Source organism: Microtus ochrogaster, linkage group LG5, assembly GCF_000317375.1.
Source record: "Microtus ochrogaster isolate Prairie Vole_2 linkage group LG5, MicOch1.0, whole genome shotgun sequence".
In the NCBI taxonomy this organism is placed as follows: Eukaryota; Metazoa; Chordata; class Mammalia; order Rodentia; family Cricetidae; genus Microtus; species Microtus ochrogaster.
The window spans coordinates 10,568,452-10,589,612 of NC_022031.1; the positions used below are offsets into that span (position 1 = coordinate 10,568,452).

The window sequence follows — 21,161 nt, forward strand, 5'->3', positions numbered from 1 at the left end:
TTACTTTTTAAAATAATTGGTTTATTTTTATATTACCTAGTGTTGCTGATCTACTTTTAACCAATAAGAACATTTAATTCTGCACCACATTACAACAAAGCAATTATTTACAGATTTAAATTAATATTATGAAAAAAAATGAAAGCCATACATAAGATCCCAGTAGCATGGGCACAGTGCAGGAATAGTTGGAAACAATACACTATATAAAAAAAAACTTCAAATTCAAATATACAGAGGTTGCATGTGAAAGCTTTCCTTTACAGCAACAATAAGCATAATGTGGTTACAAACAAGAAAATAGGATACCACCTTAAAACAGCACCATGGAGAAGCAAGCCTTGCCTAAAAGTTGGCAAAATTACCATCCTGAGACATTTCAAGAGCAATGGGTTTCACATTTACAAAGTACCATTCAGAATCGAGCATCTTCTCACAACTGCTTTTGTTTAGAGAGGGACTGGTGTGAAATGACGGATGCCTGATTCGCAGTGATTTTGTACTGTTCTTGACCAGAGCCCTGGGGTGGGGAAGGGAGTGGGGTTTCCGGAGTTGCTGAAAAGGAAACACAGAATAGTGTATGTTAGCCGACTCTCTGCCGCACCGCACAAGGTCCTACAGAATGTCAATAGGCATTAGTATATTTATAGAAAAGGTCACATTGATGTTTAGAATGAATTATCAAGCCCCTGACACACTAATGGTGAGATGCTCATTCTCTCTTCCCACATAGGGTTAAACAATGAGAGACGATCATGCTAAGCAATCTGTTCTCACTTCAAGATGTTTCCTGGCTTTCATATGATCTCCTACACACCCAGAAGAAAGAAGTTACTAAAGACAATTATTAGAATGTTGACTTATCCCAAATATTAGAAAGAGCAACCTTCATAACATCTCTAGTCAAGATATGTATAAAATGAACATATATGTGGCTTGCATTCTATACATTTTATATGATCTAAAAATTAAAGTTCAGTTGCTTTACAAGAGTTTTGAAATCTAAGCCGCAGTCCATAACCTCTGGATCACGCTAGTTTGTTGCTATACAATCCTATTACAATTGAGCTGGCCTGCTCCTTCCCCTTCAATGCTAAGAGCAAACCTGCATAATTGAATAGAAAGTAATTGAATATAAAAAATTGAATTGAAAATTTTTTTGAAATGTAGTTTGAATACTTTATTGAGTAAGAATACATTTCTTCCTATCGTGGAATTTCAGTACATTGTAAAATAAAATCTATGATATCCTTTAACTTCTAAAATCAAAATATTTGATATAACTAATATTAAATGTTTGCTCATATTATAAACGTCATAGATTTTTCAGTTTTTAAAGAGTGCATATAAAAACAAGAACAATCTCCTTATGACTGCTATTCTTTAATACCTTATATTATTGCTAAGTATGGATTAGCAATTACTTCAAAAATCTTTCCCGAGACAGGGTTTCTCTGTAGCTTTGGAACTTATCCTGAAACTAGCTCTTGTTGACCAGGCTGGCCTTGAACTCACAGAGATCCAACTGTCACTCCCTCCCAAGTGCTAGGAATAAAGGTGTGTGCCACCACCAACCCGCAAAAAGCAGCACTTTTTAAAAAAATTTTTATTAAGCTCTACATTTTTCTCTGCTCCCCTCCCTCCTTCTCCCCTCCCCTTCAACCATCTCCTAAGGTCCCCATGCTCCCAATTTACTCTAGAGATCTTGTCTTTTTCTACTTCCCATGTAGATTAGATCTATGTATGTCTCTCTGTAATGTGGCTTGTTTGAATAGAAATACAGAAAATTTCTACTCAAATTATTTCTTGATAAATAGAGCAGTTTTAAATTTTAGGGATCTTCTGTAAAGATCAAAAAACCACTGATTTCTTTTAGCTGATGCTTAACGTCTCACTTTGCATAAAATACAAACAGTTCCAAGCAAGCACGAGCAAGCTCAAGTTTTCCTTTATAAGCCAGTCAAGTGGAACTCCAAAAATGTGAAATTACATGGGCCATGTGGGTGCACCAAAATTATAAATAGTTATTAAAGACTATTTTATGTTCAGTAGGCAATGCAAATGTGCATAAAATTCTATCACTATAACAAAAGCCAGTGAAGTGCATTACCTGGTTTGATATCAAAAGAAAACAGATGAAAAGTAAAATTTTGATTAATAGGTACAGATTCATAAGCACTGTTTTATGTTTTGATATGAGGCATTTCTCTCAGACCACATATGATGGCTTAGCCTCAAATTGGTGGTGCCTTGGAAGTGGTGGAAACTTCAGCTGGAAGTAGATCTTTGGGGAATGCCTCTGGAAAGTGGTTTGTGCATGCCCCATTCCTCTCTCTAATTCTCTGCTTCTTGGCTGCCTTGAAAGGAGAAGTTCTACTGCACTAAGCCCTAAAGTCTTAAAGTTGTCTGGTCATTCTCCCTGCAGTGGGCGGAATGTAGCAAGCACATCATGAAAGCACTGAAACCAGGTACCAAAACCAATATTTTCTGGTGAGTAGTCAGTCTCTCTTAGTTCCTGCCAATGTGAACATTGATTCACAGATGATTAACCAATCAATCTAGATGCCATGTCAAATAGAATCTTTATCCCCAGAGTAACGTTAAAAAGTCAAACCTGTATTAAACCTACACCAATGAGTGGTTAACATGGCCACCAACAACTTATAACACTTAACAGTTTTTTAAATTCTAAAGAATTTTCTTAAGTAGCCACATTTTGCACAATTATTATTTGTTGTAATTGTAGTTCCCATAGCTTAGTGAAAATGCACTAATCTTTTAACAACATGGTTTAAAATCCAGTTACTATGGTAACGTACAATTACTCATGAATACCTGCGTAAACAAAACTTAGTCTCAATCTTCCATCTAGAAACCACTTCTTAAATAACAGATGCCATTTTGATCAGTCACTGATCACAATGCATCTCTGTCTGTGATGGACCACTGACATCTTTTGTTTAGCTTAGGCAAAGACACAGCATGTAGTTGTCTTCTTTCTTGTCATCACAATAATGATCTCTGGTAACCAGTTATGAAACTGGATAATTGAAAGAACTGACCAACAGCAATGATAAGCAACGAAGAAATAATAAACAATAATGCTGGAAATTGAAATTCAAGTCTACACGGGATGATAGCAGAAACAGCTCTGCAGGTATTGCTGCTTTTCAATACATCCAGGAACTTCGGAAGGAATACATGTCTGTGTAAGGGAGAGAAACTTTGATTTTTTTAAAAAAAAAAAAAAAAAGCAATGGAAGTGAAATCAACAAAGGAAAAAAAGTCCTAATGAACAAATTTGCACAGCTACATCGGGACATTGAACCTGGAAAAGGTAAGATGCGGAAAGTTGGTTCAAGCTTCTGAAGAAGGGGTAAAACTGACCACCATCCACGCAAAAATGTTTCCTTTCTGTCAGGACATGGTCCAGGATGGGAGTCCTATGAGGAGAACCCTGAGCGGCTGTGAGAACACTCAAGAAAACAAAACAAGAGTCTTGTGACTTTAGCTTCTTCAAAACAAGCAATTGTTTTTAGAATGTGTTTTGTGCTCCTCTGGGTGGAAAAGATGGGAATGAATTTATTTCGGGGTACTCATTATTGCTTGCTATTGTTATTCAATTCAACATTTAAACTTTTATTCTTTGTATGGAAAAATGTGTTTTTGCCACATGTGTCTTGTCCTTGTGATTGTGTCAGTTCGAACTCAGGAGAACTTTACTTAGGTGACCTTTTTTAACCCTCACAGTATAAATTGTCGCAGACTTTGTGTAAAGTTGGCTATCACATACTTTAATTCACCTCACTTACAGGCTCCATTCTCCCCGATCCCAGAAACCATAGAAAGGTGAGTCCTTCTAACGTGTTAAGGCAGCAAGGAACACTCAAACTAGTCTGTTATGTTTTTAACAACAAAATTATATGGTGTTACTTCTCACTGTTTCTGATCCCTTATATCACGTTTATTTTTTTCTTTTTTTTTATTTTATTTGTTTATTTATTAAGGATTTCTGCCTCCTCCCCGCTACCGCATCCCATTTCCCTCCCCCTCCCCCGATCAAGTCCCATCCCTCATCAGCCCGAAGAGCAATCAGGGTTCCCTGACCTGTGGGAAGTCCAAGGACCGCCCACCTCCATCCAAGTTTAATAAGGTGAGCATCCAAACTGCCTAGGCTCCCCCAAAGCCAGCACGTGCAGTAGGATCAAAAACCCATTGCCATTGTTCTTGAGTTCTCAGTAGTCCTCATTTTCCGCTATGTTCAGCAAGTCCGGTTTTATCCCATGCTTTTTTCAGACACATTTATTTTTTCAATTTCTTAATACGTTTTCTATCTGTTGTGAAGAACTTTTGGTATTTTATCAATTTTACAGGTCATGAGCAACCATACTGTTTATTACAATTGTTGGTTTAGTTTTCATTTAATGGCTATTTGTACGGCTCTACACCAACACCAAGGCAGACACTATCTGTATATTTTATGTTGCCCAGACTTATAGAATAGAAAAAAGTTAAGTTTTTACATCTTCAGTTTGGGATTCGAACTCATACCTTGAGAGAGTAAGTAATGACCTGAGTATTTAAGTCTCATACATCTAACTACGGTGGAGGAAATCCCATATAAGATCTACAGTTCCTGGGAACTGAGAGTTTCCTATCCTAAGTTATAATTTCCCCAAATAAGTAAAGTTAAGAGATGTTACAGATGGGGTTTCTTCAGATACTTACAGATTTGGTCTGTATGAACCAATGTGGACATGGGACCTAAAAGTATTGTTTGCCCAGTTAGTGGATCCTGAGACAAATGGGGGTGCATTGGGTGATGGAGATGGCTTCCATCATTGGCAGCACCTACAATAGACAAAAAAAGGCTTGCATTAGTGACATTTACTGTGGCTTCACCTTGATGCATGTTTCCAATGATTGTTTAAATGCTACTATTTGCAAAGTACATTTGGAAAAATTCAGAAACAAATGTAGAGCACTACCCCCATGTTAAAGACAATGTCCGCTTTCATGGTGCGTTGGAGAAATAAATGCTATATCATAATATTGAGTATTAATAATGGACCTTGTGTGCTGTTTCCTGGAATCATTAGGTTTCCTGCCTGTTGTTAAAGCAATTCCAAGAATCACTTACCTCAAGATTATAGTATTTGGATTCACCCTAATGGCATGAACAACTTTTATTTCGGAAAGATAACATTAGGAACACATTAAGTACCAGAAAACTAAAAATAGATATAGTGACTTTCCAAGGAAATTTAATCTAAATCAGAACATAAAATAAGGATTCCTCAACTTATTCCTGACATTTATTGCAACCCTGAAGTAGCATTTTCTTCTTCTACGAGTTTATGTCAGTTAATTCCTTCAGGGGCAAAGTGTTCACTTTTCAGGCATTTGATTCGTATATGGGTTAAGCAGCAATTTCTTTGTTTTTAGACTTTTAAGGAAGTGAAAGTCAAAAGAATCCATACTTCTCAAAGCCCTCAAAGCGAGGAATGCATTCTAGTGAGCACACATGGAAGAGTCTGGGGATTGAAGTCAAAGAGGCCAGGCCCACAAGCGATGCTAAGGGCTAGGGAGAACTGGCATGGTAATCTATTCAAGATCCTTTGTCTACCTCACATAGTGTAGACTCGCTATGTGTAGCAAACTAGCTTTTGTATGCCCTGTTAGAAGACCAACAACAGGGAGGAATGGGAACCTCAAACTAATGAAGTAACTCTAGGCCAAAGGAAATAAAGGGGCACCCTCCTCTTGCGCATGGGCAGTAAAGTGATAAGGAAGTGCGGAAGTGCACTCACCGCCCAGCAGCATCTCCTGGAGGAGGTTGTCAATTTTGACCATGCCGAACAGTTTGACGAACTGAATTTGCTCGATCATCTGCCAAGTGATGCTCTGCAGGGTGGGCAACAGCAAGAGCAGCTCCCCGAACCTGCCCCGGGAATCATACTGCCTGTCGTTGATGTAATCCTCCAGGCTGATCTGGACCTGGAACCGCATGTTCTTAATCTTCACGGGGTCGCTCAGGCCCTTTGCATCTGGTGAGGGAACAGACACAGGCATGCTTAGGAGGCCGGCAGACCAAAGACTCTATAAGGTGGGGAAGGATCGTTTAAGTATCACGCTACTAATTTTCACAGTTTTGAAAACACACACCTGGGTCAAAGAACACAATGGCCTTTAAACACGCATACTCATTGTCATCTATCTGGATCTCTTGGAATGGTCTAACCAGCTCATCGAGGACCCGGTTAGCCACACGGCTGACTTCGACTTCACAGCTGTTACGGTGAATGACGTAGTTGTTTCCTGGAAGAAAATAAAGAATCAACCACCATCTCTACTGGACTGTTGTGATGGAGGAAGGTCATTGGTTAATTAAAAAAGAAACTGCTTGGCCCTGATGGGTTAGAGCATAGGTGGGTGGAGTAAACAGAACAGAATGCTGGGAGGAAGAGGAAGTGAGGTCAGGCTGCTTTCTGGGGCAGACACGATAAAGCTCCGACCCAGGATGGACGTAGGCTAGAATCTTCCCGGTAAGCGCACCTTCAGGTGCTACACACATTATTAGAAATGGGCTAGTCCAAGGTGCGAGAGTTAGCCGAGAAGAGGCTAGATATAATGGGCCAAGCAGTGTTTAAAAGAATACAATTTGTGTGTTGTTATTTCGGGGCATAAGCTGACCAGGCAGCTGGAAGCTGGGTGGCAGGAAAGCAGCCCGCAGCTCCGTCAACACTGTTGGACGCTGTTTGCCTTTTTATGTATTGGTGTTCAGAATGGTGTCCTGTGGCATGGACTGTGTTAGGTATTGCACCTTCCCATGGCACTGACTTCATCAGGAGAGAACATCAGAACGCTCAGAGAGAATCGATAACGATAATGTGCCCGTGTGCGTTTTAACAGCCTCCGTCACTGGTGATAACAAAAAGTAGACTCATAACCAGCTAATAATTGACAGGGGCGAATTGACCGGTAATGATTAGCCTTCCTCTGTGTCAGGCCTCTATTAGTGCCTCGCTCCTTAACGAGCTGAACACAAATCCTAAAGAATCCTCCTTACTAACAGTGGATTAAAGCCAGCATGCTTTGGTGCTCTTAGAGTAAGAACAGATCAGATGCAGTTTAAACAAGCTTAAGCGTGGGAGAAGAATTAGCGCGGGCATTGTCACGAGTTGCCTCACAGATAGTATACTCCATTTTTCGGGTTCGTTCTTTTATGTGTGTGTGTAGGGAGAGGCAGGTCTGCAATACATTCAGCCTATGCACAGAAGTCAGAGGACACCCTCACTTTGCACCTCGTTTAATCCAGTATATCTTTGTTGCTCCGTGTTGTATGCCCGGCTAGTGGGCCCGTGAGAATTCGGGGAACCTCCCTCGTTTGCCTGCCCTCCCCAATAGAAGCCCTGGGCCTACAGATGCATGTCATAGCACCTGATGTTACATAAGTCTTGGAGATTTGTACTCAGTTCTTCACAATTATGTGGAAAGGACTTGACCCCCTCAGCCATCGCCCCAGGCTCTGCTTCCTTATTGTGCCACCTGATTTTAATTTCAGTTTGACACAGGCTAGAGTTAACTGAGCAGAAGGAACCTCAATTGAAAAACACCTCCATAAGATCTAGCTGTAGGCAAACCCATTGGCTACTTTAGTGATTGAAATGGGAGGTGCCATTCCCGAACTGGTGGTTGGGTTCTATAACAGAGCAGGCTGAGCAAGCCATGAGAAGAGCGTCAATCGGCAGCATCCCTCCATGGCCTCTGCATCCGCTCCTGAATCTAGGCTCCTGCTCTGCTTGAGCTCCTGCCCTGACGTCCTTCAGTGACGCAGGAAGTCATGTGGAAGCGAAGGCAAAGTGCACGCTCCCCTCCTCAAGTAGCTTCTGGTCCGTGTTATCACAGTAATAGAAATCCTATCCAAGACACTTAGTTTCTTTACATAGAGGTGACTTGGCCAACTTATTGAACTGAGTTCAAGGGAGTTCGAAAATGTGATAGAGCAGAACAGCTAACCCTCCAAATCTTTCTATCTTAGACATTCTCTGGGTATAATGTGGTAAATATTTATCACAGTTTTAAAAATAAAAATATCCTGGTATTATATAAAAAGATATATTTTTAATTTTCCCACTGTATGTAAAGGTGACTATTATTGTTTGGATCTTGGATATCTCCCAAAGGCTTATACATTGAATTTTTAAACTGCAATTTACAGCATCACTGGGAAATAGTAAAGCCTTTAAAACTGAGGCCCTCAGGGAAGGGAAGGGGTTAGTTCACTAAAGATATGCCCTTTTTTAATTTGATTTTTTTCCCCTGCACAGGTATTTGGTGTCCATGTCTATCTGTGCAGCACATATGTGCTGGGTACCCACAGAAGCTGGAAAGGGTTGTCAGATCACCTTGAACAGACAGCTGTGAGCTACCTTGTGGGTACCAGGAATCAAACCCTAATCCTCTGGAAGAACAGTTAATATTCAACCCCTGAGTCATCTCTCCAGTCCTCAAGGTGTCCTTTTGAAGGGAGTATATGTACACTATATTTCTCTCTCTTTTTAACATGAACAGTGTCCTCTACAGAATACGCCTTCCACAGTGTTCTGTGCTGTCCCCTGTCTAGATTAACAGGGTCAAGCACCTATAAACAGAAACCTCTGGAACTGGGAGCCACATAAACTTTTCACCTTTGTTTGTTTGGACGGTTGGGTTTTGGAGACAGGGCTTTTCTGGGTAGTGTGGCCATCCTGGAACTTGGTCTGGAGACCATGCTGGCCTTGAACTCAAAGTTGTGCCTGCCTCTACCTCCTGAGTGCTGGGGTTAAAGATGTGAGCCACCAATACCTGGCTTCACCATTCCTCCTTTTAAGTTGATTGTTTCACAGGTATTTTTCCAACGTTCTCTATGTCCCAAAGTATCCAAACACTGAAGTGCCAACCTATCTCACAGATCCAATGTCAGCTTCTTGATGTGTGAGGGACTAAAATATTGTATATATTTAAAGTGTGCAAATATAATGCTCATATATACACATACACGGAAAGAGAGATGATTACCACAGCCACACAAACTGAACATATCTATCATTGTATATAGTTATCTTTATGAGTATTCTAGTCTGTCATGTGAAAAGAGTTGACCTAGTTATTAATGAAAAATGAGGTATAGCATGCTTGTTTTCCGGGTTATATTATAAAAAGATTTACAGAAAGAACAGAATACACAGTGTTTGGCAGAAATGCAGCCAACATGTTTAGCTGAGGTCCACGGCACATTCTATTGTCCCTATTATGGTTTAGAATTCTAGATCTTGGCTGACAGACTTTCCATCATGATCAAAACATTCCCTTCCTCCATTCCTTCATTGCAGAATAGGCATGCTAGCAGGGTTTACCTTCAGTGAATAAACGAGAGAGTGTATGTTAGCACAATGCATTTAAAGCAGAGCATTTAATAAGTGTATATGTTCAATAAATACTTAGCACTTTTACATCGTGTCCCATTCGTTTACATTTGGGACTTAAATGTCACTCCGAAGCTAAACTTTTCAGTTAACAGGACAGGACTGAGACAATCTTCAGGGAGAACGCCCGGTCTTCTTGTGTCTTTTCGCCCTACTTACTCTTTTCTACTATTTTTTTTCCAGTTTTTTGAGACAGTGTTTCTCCGTGTAACAGCCCTGACTGTCCTGAAATTAGCACTGTAGACCAGTCTGACCTCAAACTCCCAGAGACCCACCAACCTCTGACTCCCTAGTGCTGGGATTAAAGGAATGCACCACCACCGCCCAACCTCTGTTCTACTTTTGCTGATTCTTACAATTCTACCTACCAGTAGTTTTCAGACATTGCCCGCCCTTTCTAATACAATTAGTTTATAGTGTATTGTGAACAACAAGATCATAGGAAAGAAACATATTCCTTAAAAGAGTATAAACTAGCCTACTAAGCAGTCTCTGATAGAGCATGAAAGGACGTGGGATTCAATAATTGGACATTTAAATAGTTATTTCTTAAACAAGTCAGCATCAAGATTATGGAGCAACATTTACAATTTCAATGTCTCCCCATCATTTCACAGTATTCTGAACTTACATTCAATCAAAACAAAGAGAAGTAGGGCCAGCAAGACTGCCCAGTGAGTAAAAAGGGTTTCATCCAAGCGGGAGGACCTGATTCCATTTCAGGGATACACAGAATTGTTCTCTGGTGGCCCAAGGTACCACACACACACACACACACAAGCATGAGCACACATGTACACATACCACACCCCACACTAGAGCTGAGGGAGGACAGAAGAAACAGCACACACTTCGAAAACAGAGCACCACTGTGTGCTTTGTACATGCAGAAGAGAGCCCACATATCATATCTAGAAAATAAGCATAATTTCTTCTTTAAAAAAAATCTTACCCAAAAGCAAAACATCTTTATACATCATGGATCTCTTTGTAGCTCCAAGCAGTAAGTGTTCTCCTGCGTGAGCTCTCAACAGGGCCACCTTAAAGAAAGTTTTGAAGATTAACAATTAATTATAATATATAATGATTAAAAGGCAGTACAAAGTGAGTCTGATTAACTTACACTGTTCCTTATGCCTGCCTCCTTTTCTGCCTTTTTTTCCTATCATACAATATTCATACATACTTAAAATGATGAGGTTTCCTAGGTTTTGCTCTTAGCACCTCAGAAACAGTTGCTCTGGGGTAGCAGAGAAAACAGATCTTCTGTTTTCAAGGCAAGCAGAATGGAGCAGACTTTTCTTCACAGCCCCGTTTGGTGGCCTGCACCTAGTATTCCTGTTTAAACCCAACATACATTTACTAATAAGTTTGGATTTCCTTTGTTTTCATATATAAATGTATTACCAAATGTAGCCCTAAGAATTATGTACAAATATGTACAAACATGATTTCCTGCAAATAATAAATTATATAAACAAAAGCAAACCATAGGCTTGCAAAGAAGAAGGGAAGCTGATTGGCTCCTGCCTGTTTCTAGGTTGGCTGTCTGATTTACAGAGGTGAGCATCAGGACAGAGCTTCATTCTTACACTCAGTTGTGTGCTGAGCCTCCAGAGGAAACAAGATTAGAGTAGCTCATCCCAAGCAACTGCCTCTCTTCTGTCCCCTGCGCAGTAGTGAATGGTGCCCTTATCCAGATGGGATTGTTTGCATCTGAACAGGAGGCCATTTGGAGTGTTCTCCATTCAAATTATTCAATGATGCTGATTAAAATGTAAACCCAATCCATCCACTGCTTTTCTTCTCTGTGATTTACACCCTGGTCCAGGCTGTCACTTGTTTCCTGGACCACTCCAGCAAACTCAGTGGTTGTTTTTAGCTTCTCTATTACTTCCCCAGCTGACGCATCTTCTCATACGTGTATATGAGAAGCTCAATCAATACAACACCTGGTCTATAAACTTTTCAGTGGCTTCATATTGTCCTTGAAAGCAAATCCAGATCTCTCCTTTGTGGCCTCAGAGGTGACACGAGGTGAGCAGACATTCCCTCCTCTGCCTCCTGTCCCGGCCGGCCCTGCGTTATCACCCAGCACTCACTGTTCACGCTGCTCCACCTGCCTGAGAACCTTTGAGCGCAGTGTGCACGCACTCAGGATTCTTCTCCCCGACCTTGGTCCCCGCCAATCTGTTCTTAGGGGATGTCTTCTCGGATTCCCACTCAACTCCTTCCATCCCAGACCTGCTCATCCTTCAACACATTTTGCTCCATTTTATGGAATTTCATAGAACCCATCCCCACCTAGAGTCAACTTACTCATAACTTATGCATATTTTTTATTGTCAATCTCTCCCGAATAGACCACAAGGTTTATGAGACCAGTGAAGCAATCTGCACTTTTACTGCAGGATCCCCTCAGCACCTAACTGAAACCAGTAGTTTCCTAATAAATAGTCATCTCGTGGATTTATGGATGGGATAAACTGATCTGAGGTCCAGTTTCAGGAACTGTAAAATGGAGATAACACCTACCCCACAGAGCTCCTAAAGGAATTAAATGAAACAGCATAATTGATCATACATTTGAGAGTTCATTTCCCAGTGCCTCACAGATAACATTCACTAACCATAACTACTAACGTTATGTTGTTAATATTAATGAGCAGTAAACAAAGACTTTTAAACTAGTTACTGGTCTCCAATTTCCCAGTATTTCAACCATTGTCTTTATATATAAGCCAGCAGGAATTTTTAAAACGAAAGATAATAAAAATATAAAGCTGATAAATAACACAGCCCTACTTATATTGCTTGGGGTGAGACTGGCAGGTTTTAGCAATTTAGCATCATTCACTCTGGCATAATCTCATGAGCCAAGCTATCTTTACGACATGTCCATAACTGTGACTCACTCCAGGAAGGGAGTTACAAAACACTGCAAGAGTGATTTCAGTTTTCATGGAACTTTTTCCTGTCACCAAGTAAAATGCCTTCCTAGAATTGTAACTGCTGCCTTCCTCTGACGGTCCTGCTCTGTCCTGGTGTTAGAACTGTAGCTTCTACCTTCCTCTGATGCTTCTGCTCTGTCCTGGTGTGTGACTATGTCCTTCTTTCTTGATTTTTACACAATCACCCTTGGTTTTTCTTATATTTGTTACAGTTTTCTGTGTCAGTGACTACATTGGTCAGAGGATGTATACACACACACTGGCTTAAAGTCTTGGTTTGGTTAACTCTTTCAGTGTGAAAGAAATAGAGATTTTAAGATCATTTTCATCTATGAAAAGGTATACACTCTTTAGAAAGAAAACTTCAAAGTGACTCAAATCCAAATGAATCCTTATATGCTAAGTAGGAAATCCAAGTTTCTAGTTATTAATTAAATTTCTTAATATAAATATACCAAGTTTAAAAATGCATATGTTAGGAAAGAAGATTATATCTTATTTTGCTTTTCTTTTTTTTTTTTTTTTAGATTTCAGCTCTGTGGGTACCGTGTTACACCTATATTTCAATACAATAAGTGCCAGAGCAAAACTGATAGAATGAGAGAAAAACCTGACATGCTAATTATATAAATGATCCACAAAGACACCAATATATCCTGTTTGGTTTCTGCCAAGGAGTTCCCAGGCATTTCTGAAGACACTAATGATGGACCTTCAGGAAAATAAAGACAGTACAGCACACCACCTCTTTCCTCTAACTTACAAACATTTACTTCTCTAAAGCCAGAAAACCCCACGAATGTGGTTATTTGTTATTTATCCTTCCTTCTCATGTAACATTTAAACCCCAAGACTACAGACAATTACTTGATCAACTCTTAACCAATCAATGTTTTTATCAGAGCCTGACAATAGACACCAGACATTCCTCTCTCTTGATGGAATAGGGAAGTGAAAAGATGAGGAAAAGACCAGTGTTTGACTCACAAAATAGTCCACCCATTGTTTAATATATTAAATTAGAAATATAAATCAAGACAAGAGCTTATCAACTATCCAAAGCACTTTCTCAGGGAGCCATGGTTTCTTCTAAGTCATACCTGGTCATCCAAAGGCAGCTCGCAGAAGGCAGGGATGTACTTGGCCCATTCCACCAAGACCAGGAGCTGCTGCTTCATAGACTCACAGACATCACTGATGCTTGCAATTCTCTTCAGGTTTATGTCAGCACTTGCACTGGGGCTTGGGGCTGAGATCTAAGGTTAATAGAACATTGCATTTAATCATCATTGAAACTACTGGATAGCCAGTTAACCTTTTCCTCCTATATTTATAAAGTAAAAAGCATGGACTCAAAACTTATCATTATCATAGTGCTTTTATATATATTAAACATCTTTAATTTAAAAAATAAAATCTTCCTTGGGTTAAAGTTAAATTGAAAATATGTATTATAAATCCATACTCTAAGAGCATAATTTTATTTTAAATATTACATCTATAAACCAGGTTAGGCTTTTTCAGGAATTTTGTAGTTCAGCCTGGTTATTTAAAGAAATTAATAGTAACCACAAGAAAAAATACCATGATTTTATTTTTAATTAAAACTCACATTCTCATTAAGTAAGTCCTTCTTTAATTTGCATGAAAATAGCTAGTGAATAAAATTTATAAAATGTGGGAAATATTTAGGAAAGAAACTAGAAATATTTATGACACTACATTAAATATAAGGCCATAAAATTAAGAAACAACCCTTTGACTGGGCAATGGTGAAATGCTTGACACATAATGATAATCATTTTTAAATTGTAAATGACTTTCAACTGTATAAAAATACAAATGATACTTTAAAATGCTGTCTCATGAAAAGGCAACCTACCTAATCAAAGTTTTGTAAAATTAATATTAACCATAGGTTTACACGTGTACGTGTGTGTACATATGCGTGTATTTGTCATGTGCACCCAGATGTTTTCCTCACCATTCCCCTTTAAGTCATTTTCTAAATGCTTTATTGGATCATCAAGTAATCTGCAAGTAATAGCGATGATAATGGGATGTCAGCCTCATCATATTACCCCAGTGTTATCAAGAATGAAAGTAGACTCACTGCCTCCTTACAGGACCTGATTAACTACTTAACTATTTCATAATTTGCTTTGTCATGGACAAACACCTTCAACATTTCCAATAAAGGCAATGATAAAATATACTCTCTTCAAAGGATTATATGACAGACCCCTAAATGATTGGTTTTTATATGTAAAATGGGTGACTTATCACTTTAACTTTACACCTGATATTCTTATTCTAAAATCTGAAAGTAATGATTTACTTTCTTCCCCATTTTGAGAATTCTACCTTTAATTCTCATAAAAACACCTCTTCCTTAAGGAGGTAGTGAGTTGACATTTTTAGTTCAGACATAAATTTTAAGGGAAGAAGTTCTGATGGCAAAGTCCTTCAAAATTAGAGCAGTTCAACTAGACTAACATATTGTCACTAGAGCATTGTGTTTCATTTTTACTCAGCCTCATAAATAAAGAGTCAAACAATTTAAAGATAGGGTCTTGCTCAACAAAATTCAAAACTAAGTCAACAATTCTACTGTGTTCAAAGTGATGTGTCTGAGTCTGTCTAGGTTAACTTTAGCATTGAGCCCAAAACAGTGAGCTCAGATTACAGCACTTTGCATCAGCAGACATTAGATTCTATTGAACGGAGCCAATGCTGAGGTGTGGTGGGTACCTGGCGAGACCGAACTTCAGCTTGTGCCAGAGTGTTTATGGAAGGGATGTTGCTGCCATCAAATGTACTTCTTCTGGTACTTATTCTGTCGCGTTCATTTTGCACAGCTAATGAAAAAAAAATTACAGATGCTATTAGTTAGATCTCTAATATGGGATAGGATGTACAGCTAGGAATAAGGAAAATTACAGAAGTTCAGACATGGTCTTTCAAAAGGCAAAATGTAAAAGGTAAGACTGCCTTTTTTTCCTTCTTGAACTACTTTCAAGTAGTTTGTTTCAAAGTTTCAAGTTTGTCACCAGCACTCATAAATTAGAGTCGCTTGGACTTCATGATGGAATCTATGGTTGCGAACTTTTGGGTCACTCACTTTTGAAATGCTGTGTTTTTAATAAGATGGCTTATTATTCTCTCCCAGTTAAAGCTGTAAGGTAGCTAGAGAAGGAACATTGCCTGCCAGGTTGGCCAGGTCAAAGATAAGTCACTGTCAGAAGTGAGTGAGTCATACTTTCTGAAATTCCTATTTCTTTTAACCATAAAACACCTACTATAATGGAGAGTAAATTTATTTTAGTTAAGATGGCTTAAGCAAATCTGTGACCTTTTACAAAGCAATGTTTACAGATATTCACTTCAGAAATCAATGCACAATTTGAGGTATCCCTCTAGAAGACAGAGGCCTGAATACCTGCTTCTCAGAAATATTAAATCATCCCTTACATCATATAAAATGGTCGGAGAGAAGTAGTCCTGTTTCCGTGATTCATAGAGAAAAGAACGAATATGCACATGTCCAAAACTATTACTGAAAACTGAACTTTTAAGCATAAAGGGAAAAAAGGAAGCATAACCCCATAAATTTGCATAAATACTCAAATAAAAATGTCAGATATAAAAGTTAAATTTCAAAAATAAGGACATAAAATGAACTTCCATTAACCAAAAACAAAAGAAAAAAAAAGACCAATAGTCCCTCAATTATTTAGGTCAATAAATTCTCTAATTAATTCTGTTAGAAATATGTTGATATTGGCTGGGCAGTGGTGGTGCACATCTTTAATCCCAGTACTCGGGAGGCAGAGACAGGTGGATCTCTGTGAGTTCAAGTCCAGCCTGGCCTACAGAGCAAGTTCCAGGACAAACTCCAAAGATACACAAAGAAATCTTGTCTTGAAAAACCAAAACCAAAAAAACAGAAAGGAAGGAAGGAAGGAAGGAAGGAAGGAAGGAAGGAAGGAAGGAAGGAAGGAAGGAAGGGTGATGATATCAAATCACCAAAGTTTTTTCCAACAGAAAAATTCAACAATTTTTACATCAATGTCACAGAGACCTAAAAGTAGCAGCAAATGACCCTGTTAAGTTAGCAGACAAAAATAATGGGCTTTTGTCTAAAAGAGACATCATTTTGGTAGATCAAATCTTTAACATTTTATATTAAAAATCACACTTACTAATAGCTCATTTTTTAAAATTATTTTCCATTTACTTGAAAATACACATAAGACATGAAAACTAAGACATCCCTCTGCTTTCCTAAATTTCATTGATATGATCAAACTTTAAAAATGCTGAAATATATCATAAACATTTACAAAATATTTACTGCTCTCAAGTTTTACATGAATTCACATTTCTGTTTCCCCTTAACTAATTTGATATGTTTTTTTCTGTTTATTGAAACTCAAAAGTTACTTTTTAATCTATTTATTAAAATCAAAACACATCATTTTATGAACATTAAAACATGTAATTTCACTATTTTCAAAGGTAATTTTATTTCATAAATTGTAAGACTCAAAAGGGAAATGTAGGCTTGGTATTGTTTGTAATTTATAAAATAAAGATTGGTAGGAGGTAATAAGTCAAAAATTTATTTTATAAATTGTGCAATTATTTATTTGAACTACCTAAACTAGCTCTTAGGACATTAGCTATGTCACTTGTTAAAGGAGAAATTGCCTCTTTAATTTAGTGAACTTTACTTTTGTAATATTCTTTTAAGTTTAACAACATAATAACAGCTAACAAAATTTCCATAATTTTAAATTATTGAGTTAAGAGAAAAAGAGCTATGTCTGAGATGGATTCCTTATTTTTCTTACTTCTACAGCATCATGATTAAATTTAACTTTATTTTTTAAGTTTGTAATACACTTGTGGAAAACAGCTCTTTGCAGGTGACAGAAAGAGGCACTCGATAAACTATAGGCTAAAACTCTTACAGCTGCTAAGTCTACCAGATGTTGGGGATGTGTAACACTCTCATTTCTAATCATATCAGAATTGAAAAGATAGAATGAGATGACTTAACCTGATGAAAATAAAACAACACATATTAAAACCACATCTGCACTGCTTCTGCTATTGAATAGATTATAAAATTTTCAAGATGGAGGATTATTTTGTCTATCAAGTTCAAATTTCAAATCTCAGCACCTGGAACAGTATTTGGGAAACAGCAATCTCCACAGATATTTTTCAATGGAGGAATGTATAAAAAGATGTAGGTGATGTTCATGAGATAAGTAAATATACCCAGTTGTTACAAAGAATAAAAACTGTGTATGCCATACATCCATAGCTTTAGTCTTCAGATTTTAAGATCCATAGATTTTGCCTATGTAGCGAGTGGTGTTAGAAACAGAGCAGATAAACACTAGCTCTACCACTTACTGCACAACCGGCTAAATTCTTTACCTCGAAAAACTCTGACAGATTCCCCATTAATATATTGAGGGAAATCAGAGCTTATAAGTAGGTGATGTGATTATTGAGAATTCTTGCACATTGTTATCAATTTTCATCAATAATGTTAATTATCATCATCATCATCATCATTATCGTTATTATTACCTTCTTTCTTCATTCCTGCTCTAAAACACTTTCGTAATCGACAGTATCTGCATTGATTCCTTTTATCCTTGTCAACAACACATTGGCGACTGAACCTGTAGCAGGAAGCACACATTAGCTCACAGAAAACCACCATTTATCAAAGAAATCACATCTGCAAACAGTGAGACTTTAAGTAAGTACAGGCAAATTAGGCTCACTATAAAGCATTTAGAAAAGTAATTCTCTAAGGATTGAATGTATCATGGTCAGCACATACATGATAACACACAGCTCACCTCTTAAACAGTCTTCATACTAACATAAAACTGAATGACTACATCATTTTGGGCTGGTGTACATAATTATGAGTCACAAAAGTCAAACCCAGCTTTAAAATCTTTGTCGTATAAATTTTTGGTGTTTATTGCTAAACAATTTCAGAACAGTGGACAATGTGTAGTGATTCAGAGCTTTTACAATTATGTTTTTTTCTCTTTAAATGCTTCTATTCTGTGTTTTAAATGACTTCAAGTAAGAATTGCACTGAGAATACATTCATAATGTATTCTTAATAATTCTTAATGATGCATCAGTTTATTCTCTATTAAAAACCCAGGGATGGGGGTGGTACATTAGTAGATGGATATGTAAAAAAATATTGAAACCCTTAGACACTGTGGAATAGAATATTAAATGCTTCTGCTGCTTTGGAGGAATGCTTAGTGGTCTTTCAAAAAGATAAATAAAGGGCTAAATATAAGACACAGCAATTCCAGGCTATTGTACATAACCCCCCCCCAAAAAAAATGGGAAAAAAATCTATGTCTAGCGTAGCTTCTTTTGTGTATTTTTTTTAAGACAGGATTTCTCTATGTAGCTTTGGAGCCTGTCCTGGAACTTATTCTGTAGACCAGGCTGGCTTCAAACTCACAGAGATCTGCCTGCCTCTGCCTCCTGAGTGCTGGGATTAAAGGCATGTGCCACCATGCCCAGAAAGTAACACTTTTAGTGAGGAAAATGTTAGAGTTCTGAACAGATAAAAATCCCAGACAATGGAACAGTAATATCTATTAGTAAGAATGAAGCACCAAGAGACAAGCTACACTGTTGATGAACCTTGAAAACACATCCAATAAAGGTGATACCAAATGCCCATAGTGCATGGTTCATTAATGTGGTGTCCAAAGAGGACAAATCTATAGGAACAGAAAGCAGAGTAACAGTTTCCTCACACTGCCGTAGAGTTGATGAAACTGGAGGATACTCTAATAGGGAGGGACTTCTTAAGAGCATACTTAAATGCTGCTCTGCATTGATGATAGCAGTAGTCACACAAGTCTGTCTATGCTAAACTCTAAATTCCTGGTTACATGTGATGATGTTGCCTCATTTCTTACAGATGATTAGTAAATGATGAGAAAAGCAAAACGTGTTTTGTGACCTATTGAAAGGTGTGGGCAGCAAAAAACAAAAATTTGTGGGCAACAATTCAATATTGAATAAGAATAAGGCTACAAGTAAGCTGTGCTCTCAGAGTAAGGAAAGACGAGGCACTTTATACATATATATATGGATGAAGAGTCTCAAAGGAGGAAATCAAATGACCAAAAACCATAAAGAGAATACATTTAGTTAACATTAATTAAACAACAAAAACAACAAAAGAAACATATGTTACTAAGCTCCTAACACGTTCAGAATATTGATATAGGTACATAATATATGAATGCTGCCTAAATTTTCCATCAAAAAAAATTGAAGTGTAACAAGGACATAGAAATGTTAACAAATGTTATAGAAAACATTCTATGTACAGTATTGAAGTAGAAGATTTGTGTACTTTAGAAGGAAATGGCCAGCTTCAGCATCACAGGACTGTTAAAGCCAAATTAAAATTTATCAATCTAAGAAACGGAACCCATTTGAGGCAAGCAAACTTTACTAAAAAGACATTATAGCGTCTTAATTTGCATCCGTATAATAACAATTTAAAAAGAGATCACAGAGCTTGCTTGATAACAAAGCTGTGAAGGTGCTTAGCCGGCTGACAGCACACATGGTGAGAAGGGACAAAAGTCCCACCTGCCCCTACTCCTCAGAAACTTTCCTGGGAGTTATTTTTCCCTACTCGCCCCATACAGGAAATATGGGAGTCATCAGATTCCACTGTCACAACCATCACTTTTCATGGAGATGTGTTTTACTTTTAACGGTGCACATGACTCCAAACCATGGAACTTCTATGCTGTTTTATTCCTTAGATGCTAACGTGAAGAACTCTATGTGTGTCAGGTAACCATAGTGAAGATGTGTTTGGTAGAGGACATGGATGATTCATGCTTAGCTATGAAATGCCCATGTGTACAAACACAATACCATCTAAATGTTCTTTTCTTGGTCAGATTTCAAAAGTGGATGATTTGTATTTTTATAAACTTACATCAAACTCCCCTGCAAATATTACACGACAACAGCAGGTGAATATTAGTGGAGTTATGTATTAACTTTTATTACAGCTTGAAAAGGCAAATGCTTCCAGACTGGTAATTCTCAAATGCCCAACTTATTTTTAGAACAGCATTGCAGAACTGGAGAAGTAGACAACTTGGCTAGCATGTGGAGGGACCCAAATTTAATCTCTATTCCAACCGAACAGTAACAGTGACAATAAGTGATAATGTCTAATACTGAGAGAACAAAAACATACTTTTTTATTTTTTTTCTAGTTCCTTCAAGGTTAAAATAGTTTTTCTTCTGTTAAAATCAGTGGGTTTTGTCAAAAGCTCAAGTTCAACCTAAACAATATTCAAGAATTTTTATAGAAATCATTCAGGATAAATACTTAAACTGGTCTATGATATTGACTGGGTAATAGCAAAATGACTAGTAGGAATGTATGGGCATATCAAGTAATTAAATAAGATTTAGGCAAAACACTGTCAATTATGAAAAATTTAACATGAAAAGTAGTTTGAAGCAAAAAATCAAATTTTACCCCTTAAGTTGTAATTACAAAATCATCTTTAATTTAATAATTTTGTTCTTACAGATCGAGGATGTATTGAGCCTGAAAGAAAAATTAAAAAATGAATCTACACACCTTAAGAAACTTCTTAAAGCCGGGCGATGGTGGCGCACGCCTTTAATCCCAGCACTC

The 21,161-nt window shown here is 37.8% G+C and overlaps 1 protein-coding gene across 2 annotated transcripts in view; it reads right to left on the reverse strand.

Annotated features, from left to right (window-relative positions):
• Positions 1 to 332: 332 nt before the first annotated feature.
• Positions 333 to 21,161, reverse strand: part of Hnf4g (hepatocyte nuclear factor 4 gamma) — a 25,552-nt gene continuing 4,723 nt past the window's right edge. The window contains exons 3-11 of one of the 2 annotated variants that reach the window (XM_026786781.1): positions 18,023 to 18,117; positions 15,170 to 15,276; positions 13,519 to 13,674; positions 10,420 to 10,507; positions 6,166 to 6,318; positions 5,811 to 6,047; positions 4,725 to 4,851; positions 1,644 to 1,666; positions 333 to 558 (exon numbers count right to left, since the gene is read on the reverse strand). In XM_026786781.1, the coding sequence (XP_026642582.1) occupies positions 434 to 558; positions 1,644 to 1,666; positions 4,725 to 4,851; positions 5,811 to 6,047; positions 6,166 to 6,318; positions 10,420 to 10,507; positions 13,519 to 13,674; positions 15,170 to 15,276; positions 18,023 to 18,117 (1,111 nt within the window). In that variant the 3' untranslated portion in view covers positions 333 to 433. The remainder of the gene's footprint in view (positions 559 to 1,643; positions 1,667 to 4,724; positions 4,852 to 5,810; positions 6,048 to 6,165; positions 6,319 to 10,419; positions 10,508 to 13,518; positions 13,675 to 15,169; positions 15,277 to 18,022; positions 18,118 to 21,161) is intronic. The other variant, XM_005361857.2, reaches the window with a different exon arrangement.